The 19831-nt window shown below is 48.4% G+C and overlaps 1 gene segment (V, D, J or C); it reads left to right on the forward strand.

The window, feature by feature from the left end:
• The first annotated feature begins 17630 nt into the window (after positions 1-17630).
• Positions 17631-18843, forward strand: LOC132386129 (T cell receptor beta variable 30-like). The segment is given in 2 exon segments: positions 17631-17679; positions 18533-18843. Coding segments are annotated over 2 exon segments (360 nt in total).
• Positions 18844-19831: the final 988 nt, after the last annotated feature.

The following is a 19831-nucleotide window of genomic DNA, read 5'->3' on the forward strand; positions in this document are numbered from 1 at the left end:
GGACCAAGGACATGTCGGCATTGGAGTGGACGCAGGACACATCGGCATTGGAGTAGACCCAGGACATGTCGGCATTGGAGTGGACCCAGGACATGTCGGCATTGGAAAGGACCCAGGACGTGTCTGCATTGGAGTGGACCCAGGACATGTCGGCATTTTAGAGGATCCAGGACATGTCGGCATTGGAGTGGACCCAGGACATGTCGGTATTGGAGAGCACCCAGGACATGTCTGCATTGGAGTGGACCCAGGACATGTCGGCATTGGAGTGGACCCAGTATATGTCGGCATTGGAGTGGACCCTGGGCATGTCGGCTTTGGAGTGGACCCAGAACATGACGGCATTGGTGTGGACCCAGGACATGTCGGAATTGGAGAGCACCCAGGACATGTCGGCATTGGAGTGGACCCAGGACATGTCGGCATTGGAGAGGACCCAGGACATGTCGGCATTGGATTGGACCCAGGACTTGTCGGCATTGGTATGGACCCAGGACATGTCGGCATTGGAGAGGACCCAGGACATGTCGGCATTGGAGTGGACCCAGTATATGTCGGCATTGGAGTGGACCCTGGGCATGTCGGCTTTGGAGTGGACCCAGAACATGTCGGCATTGGAGTGGACCCAGGACATGTCGGAATTGGAGAGCACCCAGGACATGTCGGCATTGGAGTGGACCCAGGACATGTCGGCATTGGAGAGGACCCAGGACATGTCGGCATTGGATTGGACCCAGGACTTGTCGGCATTGGTATGGACCCAGGACATGTCGGCATTGGAGAGGACCCAGGACATGTCGGCATTGGTGTGGACCCAGGACATGTCGGCATTGGAGTGGACCCAGGACATGTCGGCATTGGAGAGGACCCAGGACATGTCGGCATTGGAGTGGACCCAGGACTTGGCGGCATTGGTATGGACCCAGGACATGTCGGCATTGGAGAGGACCCAGGACATGTCGGCATTGGAGTGGACCCAGGACATGTCGGCATTGGAGTGGACCCAGGACATGTCGGCATTGGAGTGGACCCAGGACATGTCGGCATTGGAGTGGACCCAGGACATGTCGGCATTTTAGAGGACCCAGGACATGTCGGCATTGGAGAGGGCCCAGGACATGTCGGTATTGGAGAGGACCCTGGGCATGTCGGCTTTGGAGTGGACCCAGAACATGTCGGTATTGGAGAGGACCCTGGGCATGTCGGCTTTGGAGTGGACCCAGAACATGTCGGCATTGGAGTGGACCCAGGACATGTCGGCATTGGAGAGGTCCCAGGACATGTCGGCATTGGAGTGGACCCAGGACATGTCGGCATTGGAGAGGACACAGGACATGTCGGCATTGGAGAGGACCCAGGACATGTCGGCATTGGAGTGGACCCAGAACATGTCGGCATTGGAGAGGACCCAGGACATGTCGGCATTTGAGTGGACCCAGGACATGTCGGCATTGGAGAGGACCCAGAGCATGTCGGCATTGGAGTGGACCCAGAACATGTCGGCATTGGAGTGGACCCAGGGGAGGTTCACAAATCTGATTCCAGGAATGGGAGAGTTATCACGTTAGTACTGCTTGAGTGATATAGGTCTGTACAGGCTGGAATTTCAGAAGGATGAGTTGAGACCACATTTCAACATTTCGAATGTTGAAAGGCGAGGCAGAGTGGTTGTGGAAAGAACGTTCCCGATGCTTGCGGTGCCCGAGACAAGGGGGCAGAGCCTCAGAATAGAGAGCCGATCATCTGAAACAGAAAACCAAGGCTTCTGAATATGGTGAATTTGTTATCACATTCGACTGCGGAGACCATGTTCTTGGGTGTCTTTAAGGTAGAGATCTATTAGTTGTTGATTGGATGAGAAGGCAGCGGAATGGCGGCCAGGAAGGCAAGTAAAATAATCAGCCGTGATTAAGCAGACACGATGGACCAAGTGGCCCAATTGTATTCCAAAATATTATGTTCATCTGTTTCTGTGGTCTTAAATCGGTGGGAGGTATGCACATTTTTTTTTATCAAAGCGAGCTTACACTGAGTATCACGTTGCTTAGATGAACAGGAACTGATTGAAACTCATGTCGAGAGGAAAAGGGCATTGCTGCTGTCAGCTCCTAATGAAATGGCGTCGGACAGAAACCTCGAGCGCTTATTCACTTCCAGAGATGCTGTCTGACCTGCTGTGCTCTCCCAGCATTTAATGTGTGATTCCGTTCTAAGTTCAAAATTCAATGCACAATGGTTATCAAAGTACTGTCATGTCCTGACTTATATTTTTTACTGTTATATTTTATGTATTTCATTTAGCAGTTCGGTGAGAGCAGTCTATTCCGCTGGCAACCTGTTGCATTACTGTTGAAGATAAAAAATGCCTGCGATCAGGGACTGCTTTACATGGTGAGGGACAGGGGGAAGAGCAAGACAAACCGTTTGAAACGATCGGAGGATACAATCCGGTGCGAGACCTGATTGTTCCAGGTGGATTACGAGCGACATGCGGAAGGTGGCCTTTGCTTTCACGTTGACCGAGAGTCCAGGAGAGACGGCACAGTGCATGATCAGCTCCAACTGGAGCCCATTTCACTATTCAATTAGAACGGGCTTTCTTGTTTTTGGTCCTCGTTACTACACCTTATGTTAAGTAAACATCCATAAATATAATCCCTTTAATCGTAAGCTGTCTTTTATTTCATGGACGATAGCAAAGAATGAGGTTCACCAGATGGAGAAGATGGGAATGTGAACTGAACAGGGGAGACGAGAGAGGAACCAGAAAAGCGGATGGAACAGGAGAAAGTAGTGATCGGGGACAATTCAGCTGGTGCTGGAGAAATGTTCATACCCTCTGGTAGGAAAATACCGAGACAGCATATGAGCTGTTCCCCTAGAAATATCATTCCGGCAGCAAAGACTCTCAGAATGGGAATGGGAAGATGGAGTAGATTCGGTTTCCCGTGGGCAGTTTTATCTATTGCGCAGGAAGGTGCTGAAGGACTCGCAGAAAAAGTACTCCGAAACTCATTCGCATTTCACCGAAGAGGTGGAGTCCACACTGCACTGGCAACACCGGGTACAGCAGGTGAAACCGGCAGACTGGCAGGTGAATTGTCACCTCAAAAGAAAGGCCGGTTTGGGACCCGGAACGTCGGTGCGGGAGACTTTGGTCAGCTCTGGTCACGCTTGCAAGGTTCAGCGCCAGGAGGGAGAGGAGTGGGGAGTCATTTAAAGCTGCTAGATCGGGATCGGAAACGGTGCTGTGCGCATATAAATACAAATAGTGTATAGCTTCCTGTATCGTCTGTTAAGATTTTATATTTATATAACCAAACTGAATGTGGTCCGGTCTATCACGGGTAAAACACTCCTCATTATTGAATACATCTACAAGGACCGCAGTAACAGGAAAGCAAAATCCACCATCCGCGATCCCAAACACCCAGGCCATTCTCTCTTCACGCCGCTGCCATCTGAAAGAAGCTACAGGGGTATTAGCACTCACACCTCGCGATCAAAACAGTTAGTACACCTCAAAAATTCGCCTTTTGTACCAGGGGCGAGAGATTCACACAACCTCACAGACCCCGACATTGATCTGCACCCATGAGGTATGGACTCAGTAGAGCTATCCCTCACATCCCCCTTGAAACTACTTCCTCTCCCCTTCGACGCATGTCCTCTGCTATTACATAATTGTGAAAGGCCGTGATATGAAACTACTTCCTCTCCCCTTCGATGCATACCCTCTGCTTTAGATAATTGTGAAAGGTCGTGATAGAGTGGATGCAGCAGTTTCTTTGCTCCGGGGCCAGAGACAAAGACCAGAGGTCACATCTCACAAGACAGGGGGCGTCCATTTTAGATCGGAGATGAGAAGAGACCGATTCAAACAAGAACTGGTTAAACTTTGAAATCTATGCCACAGGCAGCTGTCGAGGACATTGTGTATATTCAAGGTAGACGTTGATAGGTTCCTGATTGGTTCGACCATGAAGACAAGCGCGGAGAATTCAGAATCTGAGAGATTAGTGGAAAATTGTGTCAGTCTTTATGAAATGGTGGAGTATAATCAATGGGCGAAACTGTCTAATTCGGCTTCTATAATGATTGGCTTTATAATAAGCCTCATAGTTGTACAGAGAGCAGAGGAAGCTTAGACAAAACAGCAGAATTAGACCATTCGCGACCATCGAGCCTTCTACACTTTCCATGAAGCGTCTTTCCAATTCTCGCCTTCTGTCTTCTCAACTTCCTTCCGAAACACCGCATTGAATTTACCAAATGAAGAGGCTTTCTCAGCCGTCAGGGTCAGGGAATTCTTTAGATTATCCGCTCGCTGGCTGTTAAAATTCCACCTCATCCCCGTTCTAAATGGATCAGTCCATTCTGACGTTCTGCCCTCTGTTCCCAGACTCCTCCACATCCACTCTATCTTGTTTCTTTTATATTCGATAGATTTCAATGAGCTATCCCCAACCCCCCTAATTCGTGTTCTCTCCATCGTGTACTGGCCCGGATCCTTAATCAATAACCTTTAATTTCCGGAGTCATTATCGTGATCCTCCACTGGGAACAAGAAAAATGCCATTTGAACTGTTTTGTAAGGAGTGGGTGTTTAAGGGAGTGGGGTGCGTGTATATACGTGGATTCCTCTGAATATTGACGTAGCCTACGTCAATCTGCTGGAATGGCCATGCAATGTGCAAAAGCATAAGTTAGACTATCCGAGATTTTACTAGCCGTTCCTCACAGCGATGTCGCAGATAGCCCAAGATGTGTAATTCATTTATCTGCGAACCAAATCAAAATCGGTGTCGAATCGGTATACATAGCGGGGATAGATTGAAATCTCACTGAGTAGATCCACATAACATCCTCTCGCTCGAAGTCAGCAGAAACGAAGATCCATCAGCCGATTTCCGTTAGGGTATCAGAGGTGGCAAGGGGCGGGAAACGTAAATTCCTGACCGTTATCGGATCAGAGGATCCGTTCTGGGTCAATCGCAGAAGTCATTAGGAAGAAGGAAAGACAACACCTTTACTGTCTGACAACACCTTTTCATGGCCTGTAAAACATTCACAAACCTCTATCTATGCACCTTCAAGAGAACGATGATTGATTACGTCACGCACTGTTATCGGTTAACCAGTGTATAGGAACAGAAAAACCTCGGGCCCAGCCTTCCCCACCACTGAGCACATCTTCAAGGACCGTAACCTGAAAAATGCTGCATCGATTATCCAGGACCTCCCCCATCCAGGACATGCGTTCTTCTCGTTGCGGTCATCGGGAAGGAGGGAAGGGAGCAGCATTTCCCACACAACAGCTTTGCACACAGTTGTTACTCTACAACCACCGGGCTCATGAAACAGTCTGAATAACCTCATTAACTTCAATTCTGAAATGCTTCCACAAGCTATTGCCTCGCTTCTGAGAACACTACAACTCATGTTCTGAGTGTTAGTTTTTGTCTGTCCATCAGTCAAACTCGCTATCTATCCATCCATTCATTCGTTCCTCATTTCGTATATTTTTGTTTGCACAGTGTGTCTTCTATTGCACATCTGTTATTTGCATAGTATCATTGTCGCACATCACGACAATGTTTCAATTGCTCTTCTCGGTTGTGCTTTGGATGCCAGTGAGAAAAGTAACCTCAAGGCAGTATTTAGTAACACAACAGAGTTTGATAATAAAATTAATCTGACTTATACTAGACCGCATGATCAGTGATCCGACTGACAGAGAGCTGAAGAGTTCGGAATTCACCGATGACCATGCTGAGAGATTGGACATTGATGTAACACAGGGAGAGAATGCAGCACAAGGGGAAGATCACGTGGTCGAGAGAAATCGTGGCAGTGTGTTCCCTCGTGAGAAGAATAGACTGGAGTCTGCGGCAGGAGACGGGAGTCTACTAGGCTGTGCTCTTCAATCCTCCAACCAGCATGTGATTAGCAGAAAGGCTTCAGTACGTTCTGAAGGTAAATGACTCAGTCAAAAGCAAAACACCTGTAAAAAAACGAGACATGCGAAAAACATATTCAGGTAGTGAAAAGGAAATGATCTTAAAAATGAAAATTTTGTGAATAAAAAACCCTACTAAGCATGAAAGATGGGAAAAATATTATTGCCAGCCTGCCGGGTTATTGCCGAAGATTGCTTGCTATCCAATTAGTATGGTAGATATAGGGAGAGCTCTCCGTGGCGAGTGTCTTTTTATTACGAGGTCCATGTTCTTGCTAGGATGTTCAATGGGTTGTTAATAGAATTTTAACCATGGCAGAATCGATGAAAAACCGCACCCACTTTGGCGATCAACTGGTAAGAGTAGGAACAGCAGCTCGGAACTTTCAGACTATTCCGGTGCTGTTTGATAATGTGGCCCTCTGGAGATGTCCATAAACTTTACTGCGTAGGCTCTTTTCTGAATAGACAGCGCTGATCTGTGGAATTCCACAGCACTCGGTGTTGGGATCGCTTCTTATCCCGTTCTGCGTCAATGATTTGAATGAAGGATTTGATTGTTTTCTGACAGGATTTGCTGATCCTGCGAAGATAGATGGAAGGGCAGGTCGAGCTGAGGAAGCAGGGTGCTTTCAGAAGGAATTGGACAGACTATGATAATAGGCAAATAATTTGCAGAAGGAATATAATGTAGCGAAGTGCCCAGTCTTAATCTTGGGCGGACGAAATAAAGGCTTGGAATAATTTAACAACGGGGAAAACATTGAAGAGATCAAACGTGCTGAGTCCCATGGGAGGATTTTCAACAGGAAAATATGCAGAAAGGTGAGGAACACAAATGCAATGTCAGCATCCATCTGCAGAGGACAGGAATATATTTAAAAAAACACTCTTTAGCAACATATTGGTCTGTAAATTCTCCCTGGTTCCGGACTGACAATCAAGTGGCACGGGTAGCAATCCCGAGATCACAACCCTGCCGACCCTGTCCTTTAACTTTGTTCTTAACACCTTGATATACTTGTTAGGAACATCGTCACTCATGTAAATGGCACCTACAGAGACCACGATATCCAGCTGTTCACCCTCCCACTGAAGAATGCTGTAGACTGGACTGAAGTATCCACGAGGTTGTTGCCTACAGAACCTCCTGTGTGCACCAAAACCTAGCGAATATCCTATCACCACAGAGTGCCGGCCGGTACCCCGCACATACACCGCCCACTTCCCTTCTTAGTCGCAGCTGCAAACTGAGTGATAGAGACCCAAGCACTGTGACTGACCTCTGTGAGGGCGCTGGATCAGGGATGCAATCGCAGACCCTGCACTGTGTACACTGTCATATTTATTGAGTAACAAATTCCGACGTGCAAACAAAGCCGGCGTCAGAGTTCAGACAGAGATCAAAACCAGGCAGAGAAATCCCGAACCCAGAAAAGGGTAACGGGCAGAGTCGATATTCAGACGGACAGAGCAGAAATAAGAATGCTGAAAAGGCTCAGAAAAATTCACTGGCACAATCTGGCATCCAATAGGTGAGAACACAGTCTTGATATACACTGAGAAATTAACAGAGAGGCAGATGATAGGTGGAATACAATGAGACAGAAGTTGCAGCAAAACAGATCATCTGTATTTTACACAGAGTGTGATTGGTGCGTGGAATCGGCTGCCGGCATCAGTGGGGGAGGCGGGTATTCTCCCGTCTCTATTGAGGCCCTGACGAATCAATATCCGCTACAAATCGTCCCAATGTACTGGCCACCAAAGGCGTCCGTGCCGATGAAGTCCACACATTCACCAGCCTCATTCTTTCGAAATTGCTCCCCATCTCTGTTTCAAAGAGCTAACGGTGTAAAGAATGGAAAATTGAGAATGTTTCCATCCAAAGGTGTGTTAAATGGTCATTACTTCCCTCCGCACAGTTAACGTGATGACAATTGTCACCCTGTCGCGGGGAAAGTGCGGTCTCTCCAAAGGCGTCACAAAGTACCTGGTAGCCATGGTAGCAGCGGATCAGCTCGTCGTTCTCTTCGATCTGGTATTGAGCAAGATTCCGATGACATACATTACAGACGAGGTTTTCCTCTGGTCGGAACGTGTTGCCGTGTGCAAAATCCACGCCGTTGTGTTTTACGCCGCCACGGACTGTTCTGTCTGGTTTACCGTCACGTTCACCTTTGATCGATTTGTCGCCATTTGTTCTCCGAAGCTGAAACGGAAGTACAACACCGGGAGAGCGGCGGCTCTGGTTCTGGGGACAGTGACTCTTCTGAGTTGCCTAAAGAACGTTTTCTGGTAGTTTTTGCTCGATGGGTCATATTCGCTAATGACTTCGCCCTTGCTCTGTATGCATTCATTTCGTTTTTCCATGCCTCAGGAGGCAACAATTCTACTGATTCATTTCCTCCTCACCCCAATATCACCCTTTATCTTGATTCTCCTTTTAAACTGTTTAACCATCAGGCACATCTTCGTGGCCAGCCGAGCCCGGAGGAGACTCCGTGGTTCGCGCAATGGCGAGACGCCCGCCGACCCGGAGATGAAGAACCGCAGGCAATCCCTCCTGTTACTGCTGGCGATGTCGGGGAATTTCATCCTGCTGTGGGCGCTGCTGACGGTGTATTCCTTATGGCAATGTCTGTATGTTTACATTTACCCGACACCATCCACTTCTCTGCGGGAGCTGGGTTACATGCTGCAAATGCTGAGCTGCTGCACCAACACGGCCCTTTACGCCGTGGTCCAGGCCAGGTTCAGGGTGCAGCTGAAGGAGACGGTGAAATCTCCCTTCCGTCTGATGACAAAGTTCACTCGGCTTTGTCAGGACCGCATGAATCCTCGGTGACGCGTCTCCCATACCGTCACGAAATATCCTTTTTCGTCAGTGTCATGTGCAGTTGCACTGAGCTGTGGACAAACCCGATTAGCTTCCGCCCTCCCCAAGATACACAATCAGGGACGTGTTCCGAATCTGACCACTGTGTTCCTTCCAGTTGACTTTCTCTAAGATTTGTTGACCTGGCCTGGTGGTATGAACACTGAATTCTCCAATTTCCGGTAATTCTCTACCCCGACCCCTTCACGTATCCCAGGTCCCTCTGTGCCTCTCTCCACTTTCAAATTTCTGCTTCATCGTCTCCGCAGTTCTTTCATGCTTATCCCCACCCTTCCCGCCTTTATCTTTCCTCTGGTTGGTTTTCCACCGTCCACTAACCCCTCCACTATCTCTATTACTGGGCTTCGGTCCTCTCTCCCCACCTCCCATTCCTGATGAATGGTCTCGGCCCGAAAAGTTGGCTGCTCCTTTCTCACGGATGCTGTCTGACCTGTTCAGTTCTTCCAGCGTTGTGTACGTATTCTAGCATTATCTGCATGAGAAACTTTAACATCAGAATCGCAATACGACCCTTGTGCCCTGCCGGTATTCCGTGCGGCCCGAGCACCTGCTCAGGTAAGGCCGGTATCGCTCCTTCTGTTTATTCTACCGAGATTTTTTGTTTCCAAGAGCCCCAGCCTTTGAACTGTTCGGGAACACTGGGTACCGTGGACCGGATCCATTTGATCCGGGCTCCTTGGGAATCCGTCTGTAACCTTGAGAATAATTCAGTAACTCGCACTCGCCAAACCACCCGCCCAGTGGCAGTGACAGCGCTTCTCCTCATAGATGCTGTCTGGCCTGCTGTGCTCCAACAGCATTTTGTGTGGGTCGCCCAATCGCCGTTCGTCCAGTTCCAGCAGCAACTGTCATCGCAATGCCTTATGGTAAATAAAATACATTCTTAGATACTTTGTGCAGCAATGGTCCAATCTGTCTATTTGGATTCAGTACAGTGGGTAGGTGGGAAGGTGATTGCTGAGGTAAAGCAAAGCATGTCAATGTATTTATTGAGTTCGGGACGAAATGTGAGATGCTCTCAGAAGTAGGGCTCCAGCATTAATACCTTCAGTTGGTCTGGGTACATCAGCGCTTTTACCCACTGCTCCGTCAGGAATATCATCTTGCACTGGAGTATTTCTCCTGAGATACTGATTGGTACGGAACCTCTCCGAAACGCCGACGCGCATCTTTAGTTCATGTTCGACGGTGACTTTTTGTTCTTTTTTCCGGGGTTTGTGATACACTTTACTGACTCGGATGCATGTGGCTTAGTAGACTAGTAATCTTTCAGACGACACACATAAAACCATTTACTCTGAGACAGACACAAAGTGACGGAGGTTCTTCGGGCATTAATTTCAAAGTAACTCCACAGAGCACGGCCTCTACATAGAGAGTAGTGGGAGCATGGGGTTCACCTCCTGGGGTGGTGGTGGAGGCACTAAGACCAATGACCTTGAAGACATACTGAAACAGACATGAGCCTAGGAAGAAGTTCTGATTGCCAATTACTTTTCATTTATCCTCCCGGATTTCCTAATTCTGCCTCGAGATCCCCACGTTCATGCGGATTTTTGTATGTTCCCCTTGTGACCTTGTTGGGCTTCCTCCGGATAATCCAAAATCACGCGGGTTCAGTGGATTATTTGGACGTAAGCGTGATCCTCTCTGGCCAAACGCTAATTTTGGGGTTGCAGCTGCAGGGGTGCAGGGGGCGCTGTTGCACAATGATACACTGGAGTTGATTCATCATCAGGTTTAATTGGGCTGCCTGTGGTTTTCTGAGCTGACGGCTGTTCAGCTTACTGACGTTTCGAAGATAGTTCTGCTTATTTTTGTGCTTGTCTATCTATCTATCTATCTATCTATCTGCTTTTTGATCGATTACTTTCTTTGTCTATTTCCTGATTTTCTTAACTGCTTGCTTTCTTTCTTTTTAAATACAGTCCTTCGAGACGCTCCACCCGCCCACCTCAGATTTAATCCCCGTGTAATAACGGCGCATTTTGCAACCGGCAATTAGCCTACTAACCATGAATTCAGTGGACTGCGGAAAGAAAGCGGAGCAGAGTGGGAAAACGAAGAAACTTCTTTCGAACAGCAGCGTCACCTGATGTACCTGATGTCCCTCTCCCGCCACTCTTGAGCCTCTTCTCCCCCACACGCCACTGATCTGTTCATTCACAATCTCGCGCTTCCTTCATCTTATTTTCTTCTTGCTTCTATCCCTTCTCTCCTCTCCCCCACTTACAGCCCTGCTCCTCATCCCATTCATCAACTTGCCTTTCACATCCAATTCCGGTCCCTGTCCATCAGTGTTTTTCCCACTGAGCTCAAATATGGCCGCTGTAGTTATGGAACCACTTTCTCGGGGAAATAAAGTACTTACTTCGACCTTTACAATTTTATAAACCCGTATGTCGTCAGCCGCTCCAGTGAAAATAAACACAGCCGATCCATCTTCAATCGATCTGCTGTCGTCCTATCCAGGAAACGTAACAATGAATATCTCCTCCTCTCTTTCTATTGTCGCACAAGTTTCCTGTCCACGCTATGTGCAATATTCCGATTCAGGTCCAATGCACCTTCAGTTCAGCACAAAATCTTACACCTTACGCTCAGTGCCCTCGACAAGGAAGGGGAGGGCGTTTCTCCTTTCTCAGCGACGATGGTAACCGGACGCAGTAACGTCCCCTGTGAGTTAAAATAATCCTGACATCAAACTATGGACGGCGAAATCCGCAGGGGTAATTTTTATTGTAAATGCGATCACAAGCAAAAACAAAAATAAATCCGGTTTACCAATAATAGTTCCATTAATTGCAGGACTTTCGAAAAGCAGGAAGAGCGTCTCTTCCGGAAAAGAGCAGGTAACGGAAGCGTCGACTCAGGGAAGAATGAAAGGAGCGTCTGTTTAATGAAATTCCACTGCTTCATTTCCACATCATATTCACGTAAATCGTTGTCCGTCCGGGGCTTGTAGGAGAGCGCTGGGGGTGCATGACGTCACAATGCTGATGTAAGAGCTGGCATCTTGCCAGAAGCTTGGCCATCTGCTCTCTCACCGTTGTTACAAATCCCCTTCAGCTTCCAGTCTACACCGCGTTTCCTCTGCCAAATGCAAAGGTAGACAAGACGCGACCACACGGCCAAGTGTGCTTGCTCAGTCACGCCTTTTACAGGCAGCCTGGGGTTTTTGTCGAGCTCTCCCCTCTCGACGCGTCACTGTTTAGACTCCAGGCGCAGAAATACACGGCCGAGTGATTCACCTGCCGGCTATTGGTCATCAGGTTGTACTCGTTCTTTTTAAGCGTCTGCAGGGTAAATCCATCGGCTTTCTCGTCTGGTTTCTTAATGATAGCACCCTTGTTTTTGAACATGAACTGCGGTCCCTGCCCCGGGTACTGGCGGTACCAGTACACGTTATAAGTGCTGCTGCCCTCCACGTTGCAGGACAGCGCCATCGGATTCCGCGGATATCCGGAAAAAGCCGGAGGAGACTGCCGGATAGTTTGCGAGTTCGCGGCTGGGGAAGAGAGGAGCAGAGTATGACGTCAGTAGGCAGGTACTCTCTGATCATGGAGAAAGGGAGCAGAGAGGGAGAAGGAGAAATGCGGGAAGCAGAGGCATATGGGGAAAAAGAGAAAGAGACGGGGAAGTTATAGAGAGAGTGAGAAAATAGTATAAAATAAATATAATTGGATGGACTATGATAATTAACAAAACAGCTCAGCGATACAAAAAGTGAGCAAAGACCATGATAGAGAACGATGGGGAAACATATAGTGCAAGAGTAAACATAGCACAGAAAGGGAAGTTCAGAACTGCTTCCTTAAACTACTCACAAATTCAAGCTGTCCTTTACCCTGAAGCCAGATCAGCAGCTCGAATAACGCGAACATCTTTCAACTTAGGCAGTTTCTTCCAAGCGGAAGGGCGTTCGGAATGAACTTGTCACTGTGAACGGACGAAGCTCCGCCCCTCAACCATACGTCACTGAGTAGCGAGACTGGAAGCTTTGAGTTTGAATGGTGTCGGGATCAATACATTTACAGATTCGGATGTCAGTCGAGAGGCTGGGCCCCAGTCCAAGTTCAGCAGGAAAACAGTAGCTATCCTCTCAGTCCTGGACACGACGATCTGAATTCAATGTCACAAATTTAGCCATCGTACCGTTTTGGGAGGCTCGGAGGAGAATATAAGCAGGGAGGTACCGATTACGTTCAGCAGCAAGACTGATTAATTTCGTATATGGTGGTCCAAAGTGCGTTTTCCCGAGTTGTTCGTGAATTGCAAATAGCTGAGTTGTAGATTATGTATTACAGACGCTGATCTCTCGGCCCACAAGTTTATTGCTTGAGAGGTTTAGACGGCAGCGTCGTCTGCTAGCGCATTACTGAAACAGACCCTTCGGTCCAACTGGCTCCCGTTCAGCCACCCAGTCACCGCATCACACAAGACCACGTGTTCTGAACCACCAGATTCATGTCTCACGTGCGCTCACTGTAGTTGTCTCCATCTCTTTCCCTTGGTCTCCATTTGTCCTTCTCGCATTTTCACAGCAACTTTTCGTTTCATTTTCTTTCCTTCTCCTTGGTCTCTATGCCCGTTCATCTTCTCTCTCTTCCCCTCTCTCTCCATCTCTCTCTCCTTTTCTCTAGTTTTCTCTCTCGCTGTCTCTATCTATCATCCACTCTTATTCCTCTCTCTCACTACTTCTCTCTCTTTTTTTCTCTCGCTGTGTGTCTCTTTCTCTCTCCCCACCCCCCTCCTCTCGTTTAATTCAGCTTTCCGTCTTGCTGTTTCACTTTCACTCCATCTCATCTCTGCGTCCGGTGATCTTTATTGAATAACTTCTTCTTCCCGCGTTCTATTACCAGATGCGAGTTCGGAGATTACGCGCCATACCCCCTCCGCTGTTTCTCAGTCTCTCGGCGAGGCGGTGACACTCCAATGCATCATTGAGGACGGCAGAACTTATCAACTATACTGGTACAGAAAGTACCCGGGGAAGGAGCCGCAGAACCTATTCTACTCCACGGCTGCTCCAAACGTGATCCCGGACACGGAGGTAGAGTAGTTCACCGCCAACCTGCCGAGTGACGCCGCCTTCAGTCTAAGCGCCTCTCGCCTGCAGCTGAACCACACGGCCACATATTTCAGCTCTCTCAGTCTGCACAGCGACTGACGACGATGGAGGACCCGAGAAACACTTAACAGGGCAGTTGGTGGCGACATTAATTCACATTGAAAGCGAATAGTTCACAGTCTGAAAGGGAAAATTCAGACAGCGGCACGACAAAAACGGCAAGCAGCATGATGCCGAGGCAGCCGATTATTCCAGTTTTTTCAGATACTTAGGATCCACTTACAGTGGCAAGCCCCCTTTGTTTTCTCGTGAGTTGTTCTGGCTGCCTCGCCAAATTGCAAACAGGTTGCTGGTTAACTTTAATGTCAGCATGTCCTTCTTTGTCTCCTTTCTGATCCTGAGGATGATCCGAGTCTGCCGCAGGGGGCGCTGTTGAACTGCGAATGCAGAATCCTCGGTCGGAATAGCACCTGCGTTTTGAAAGCCTCTCGCTGAAGCTGGCGTCCTGAATCATTTACTAACATCGGGTTCGTGGATTCCATTCTCAGGGCTTCATGAGAGGCAGGCATTTCGTCATAGTTTCCCGGATAACCGTTACCTTTTCAATGAGAAAAACGTGATATTCGACATTCAGACCCCCCGCCCACTATCCTTCCCCTAGTCTATGTCTCAGTAACACCTCCCATGTCTGTGATAGTGAAATGCAATAGAATAAATAAAAAAAAAGAACAGGTAATGGCCGAAAGAAGAAAGGCTATGTAAATACAACAAATAACTGAATGTATAGTTAAATAGATACTGATAGATAAATATAAAGATTGATAGATACATTCTAGATAAATGAATAAATAATACTGAGATCGGGTGCAGTGTTGCGATCAGAGAACTTAACATACACTGATACGGGAATCTGATGGCGAAAAGGAAATGATCGTTCCTGAACCTGCTGGTGCAGGATCTAAGGTTCCCGTATCTCCAGCCCAACTCCAGCGAACATAACCTGGGATGGATGGCAACAGCCATGTCGATTGATGCTGCTCGCTGTTGAGGGAAGGGAGAAAGAAGATATAAGTGTGCGCGTGCGTGGAAATGTTTCTCCGTCCTTCACTTGAGGACTTGGGTTTCCTCTGGGTGTTCCGGTTTCCACTCAAAAGATCAAAGTACCGGTTAGTAGGTTCATTGTCCTGTGAGTAGGGAAGTGTTAAAGTAGACTGGTTACAGGGCGACACGACTCGGTTTGGTCGGAAGCAGCTTTTCTGTGCTTTACGTCCAGATAAATACCTCGGAGCACGACGCTCTCTGGCTCCCCGCACAGGCCCGGAGAGCTCATTACAGGCTGTAACTGGCTCGTGTTGCCGCCGTCTCGTTTATCCAGCTGGCGGTGTTTTATCGCGACAGCCACTGAATGTCCAGAGTTACGCATGCAATACGAGTTCTCTCTGTCATCATACGGGCTCATATGCGTGAAGTGGTATATTTATCCGACAATAAGCCGCCTCTCTGCTGCCCGGTTTCCTGGACCATGGACGTTGACTTTACTTTCATAGGCATGTCAAGGTGAATTTCGCGTCGAAGCTTAATTTTAATTGTTACTGAAACATATATCGATCCCCATTATTAGAGCCAAACGCGACAGTATAACACCGGGGCCAGGATGACAGCCACAGTACCATCAATCACACAAAACACAGGGTGAAATAAGGTCACCTGAAATATATATTCTAACAGTCACCTGTTCATGGAACCTGCTGTCCGACACAATACAACGTTTTGTCTGCCGGGTGGACGCTGGGGGGCAGCACCGACTGAAACCTCGACGCCGCACCACACTGACTGCGGTGGAGCTTACGGACTCCGACACTTCTCTGCCGGTCGGGTGTCAACGGACGTCACCGTGGCTTCAGGCCGAGTCTATTGTCCTACCGAGGCCACGTACTTTCCACGCTGTTCGCTCCTACGGTCTGCTGACAAATCAGTGAATCCAATTTTGCTGCCTTCCACGTTAGCATTTTCCTACAGGACACAAGAAAGCGATTACTGTGATCAGTCACTGTTAGACTGCACATCTCCTTCGGGCACCGATACCTCCGGCGCCTCTCTGACACAGGCCGTACCACGTCCAGATTCTCTGTCAAGGGCTACACGCTCATGGGGTAGACCTGGTTTTCCAGAAATATTAATGTCCCGCAGGGTCTTCTGTAACGAAAACGAAAAAAAAGTTTTAAAAGGACAATATGGAGGCCTTCTGCCGCCCATCCACGTCAAGCTTCGACATTCGTGCAGATCTTCTGACCTCTACTCTTGAAATGTGTGGTTGTTTGAGTATCCACAGGGGGAGCTGACTCAGGAAGGCAAAGAACACCATGAAAGAACCCCCCCCCTCCCACCAGCACCACCACCATCCGGTCTGTGCCTTCTCCCCGCACCTTCCACCGGGGAGGAGGAAGAGAAGCTGAAGTCCCTACACCACATCGTTCAGGAGCAGCGACTTCCCTTCAACCATCCGGTTCCTGAACCGTCCGGCCCAGCCCGGATCGATCCCTCAGTACAGCGAAACTGTGACCACTTGACAAAAAGGTGGACTTTGATTCCGATGCCTCCTGTACCAGAAAAGTAGCCACTGCCTGTCTGGCCCTTTTCTTCTGCCGCCCTCGCACATCCACTTCCTTAAAACAACCAGCGTAATGAAAGATCCCAGGCACCACTCGAGCAGCTTCCCTCCCGTTTGACCTCCGACTCTCCAACAGGCCGTTTCTACGAGAGGAGGCTGCAATAATGTGGACTCTCCACATCACAACCTACCCAATTATGGTCCGAATGGTCCAGGTACTCTGTTTAACTCCAGACTCGTGGCACCACAAGCTACCCTGAGATTAAATTCCGGGCATTTACAGCAGATGCGTTAAAATATATCAATAGAGCCAATGAAAAAACATGAACAAACAATTTGTAAATTTGTAAATTTGGAACCTAATTCCCATGGTTATTCCTGGGATGTCCGGACTGTTTAACGCAGAGAGGTTAGAGAGACTGCACTTGTACACGCTGGAATTAAGGAGATTGAGAGGGGATCTGATTGCAACTTATAAGATTATTAATGGATTGGACAACACGGAGGCAGGAAATATGTTCCAGATGCTGGGAGAGTCCAGTACCAGAGGGCATGTTTTAAGAATAAGGTGTAAGTCATTTCGGACAAAGTTAAGGAAAAACGTCTTCTCCCAGAGAGTTGTCGGGCTGTGGAATGAACTACCTCGGAAGGCAGTGGAGGCCAATTCTATGGATGCTTTCAAGAAGGAGCTAGATAGGTATCTTATGGATAGGGGAATCAAGGGATATGGGGACAAAACAGGAACCGGGTATTTATAGTAGATGATCAGCCATTATCTCAGAATGGCGGTGCAGGCTCGAAGGGCCGAATGGTCAACTTCTGCACCTATTGTCTATCGTCTATTGTTATTTCCTCCCAGCCTGGAATCATCCAGACTTGCCTGTAGCGCAAGCGTGGAACTCGGGTCTCATCACAGCTTGTCAGCACTGTCAACCGCTCCAAAGAGGCAAATATATTTGCGGAAGTGACACGATTGTCACGGAGCCAATGGGAGAATTGCTTTCTCAGGCCACGCAGATAGACTTCCCCATGAGCCGAAAGGGAACATCACTCGATTCCACACAGCGGAGGTATCCTCGCGCTGTAAATGATGCTGACGGCCAGACTGTGCATTCCGCTGATCGCGGCGGTGATCCCGCGTAAGTTAAAATCGCAGGTCTGGGGTCAGGGGGTGTAAAATGCCCTTTGTGGAACGGCGAGGTGCAGTATCGAACGTGGTTCTTCTTGGTAGATTTTCTCCCCAAGAGGCCAATGATTTGATGTATCCCGTTCAACAAATGACAAAGTGTTTCATGACAGATAAATATGTAACGCGCTTGTCAGAGTTACCATCTGTGGGGTCCTTCAGTTCTGCCACGAAGCTCTGAGAGGATATCAGGGGTTTCTTGTAGGATGCAAGGGGAATTGAACTCAGAACAAATGTGTGCTTGTTAAACGGCATTTTACCCCGGTTACTCAATACGGTGAGATGGATCAGGTTTTGCCCGAGTTCGAATAAATGTGCGTCAGCGCTTTCGTGCGTTTGGCTGCCTCATCTCACAGCAGTTCGTTGTGTTGATCTCAGAGCGGCCGGTGTCTTTCGGGAATACAAGCCACTTCTCCGCAGACATTGTGTTTGCGTGTCAGTGATACAAGAAAGAGAAGGGGGGTGGAGAGAGAGAGAGAGAGAGAGAGAGAGAGAGAGAGAGAGAGAGAGAGAGAGAGAGAGAGAGAGAGAGAGAGAGAGAGAGAGAGAGAGAGAGAGAGAGAGGAGTTGAGTTAGGCTATTAGACTATTCAGCCCATCGAGTCTGACCCACCATTCGGCCATGCTCATTGGGTGAGGATCGGACATCACGCCTATTACACATCGCACAACAGTGCGAATCTCCGGGTTAATCGGAGAGTGGCCATGGTCTGTCGATAACACCAAACTCTTCCATCTGTCTTGCTTCCGCGACCTTTGATGATCAATTGAGAGAAATTGGAGTCTAATCTGATTTCTGTCCGACAGGGATTCTGACCGCCAACGTGGAGCAATCGCCTTCCTCCCTGTCAGTCGCAGAGGGAGAGCCGGCCACTCTGTCGTGTACGCTGCTGAATAGGGTGTATACAAATATGTTCTGGTACAGACAGCGATCCGGCCGGGCAATTGATGTTCTCTTCTATTCTGCTGGGCAAGGTTCAGCTATGAACTACACATCTGATTCCTACGCGGCGACCAGATCCAGCGACTCTCTGTTTAAACTGGAACTGAGGTGGGCACCGTCCTTCCACTCCGCCGTCTACTTCTGCGCTTGTAGTAGCGCACAGAGCTTGATGTAAAGGGTCTCTCAGTACAAAAACCTTCCTGTTTATCACAAGGATGTTCAGAGTTCATGTTACACCACTAGGTGGCAGCACAGCATGGTGTATGACAGCCACTTATTCTGTCTCGAACCGGCAACACTTGTCCTGCTTTCTCCTCCTGCTCCAGTAACCCCCGATATCACAGAGACAAGAATTCTACTTGATATGGCAAGTGCTTTACAGTTACCAGCAGGAAACTCCAGAAAAATAAACGTCCACACAGCTCAGTCGATCTTGGAATCATCCCCTGTCTAACATTTCATTCTGTCAGAGGAGCGCAGTCGCCAGCCTCCAGTCGGGCGGAGGACTCAATGATCTGAATGTGCATACTAACTGTCGCAAGGGCAGCCTGTTCTCCCGCTGTTATTCAACTCTCGAGTGGCACATTATTACGGGAAGATGGCACATTGACGTGGACCGCTGACATCACGATGAGCCTCATTGTGGTACTGTGCACCTGTTCCGCTTTCTTTCTGTAGCTCTTAAACTTTATTGATGTTTCCTATTTTACATCTGTGAACCGCGTACTGACTTTATATCTGTGAACAAGCTTGTGACTGCATCTTGTTAGAGGTGACAATAACAAGTCGGTGTCAATACCAGCAGCGGTATCCGCCATAGCTGCTGACTGACCCGCTGGAGTTTTCCTACTACATTGCAGATGGTATGAAATTGAGCGGTAAAACAAATTGTCACGGGTGAACACATGAAGCCGCGCTCCTCAACCCTACCTTAGATGATACGTAAGAGCCGTCCACTCACGATTGCAAAGACCCATAGCATTACCATCGGCTACTAGCGACAGTCTGTAGAATGCAGGTAGACTGAAGGCTGCATATTAATATGGCCTATATTCATATTCCGCCAATGATCCCGAGTCTGCTGCAGGGGGCGCTGTTGGACCATGAAGTACCTAATGTGCAGATCCGTTTGTCGGCAGAACAGCTGCATTCTAACGGGAGTC

This window comes from Hypanus sabinus, unplaced genomic scaffold (genome assembly GCF_030144855.1).
Source record: "Hypanus sabinus isolate sHypSab1 unplaced genomic scaffold, sHypSab1.hap1 scaffold_1013, whole genome shotgun sequence".
NCBI lineage: Eukaryota > Metazoa > Chordata > Chondrichthyes > Myliobatiformes > Dasyatidae > Hypanus > Hypanus sabinus.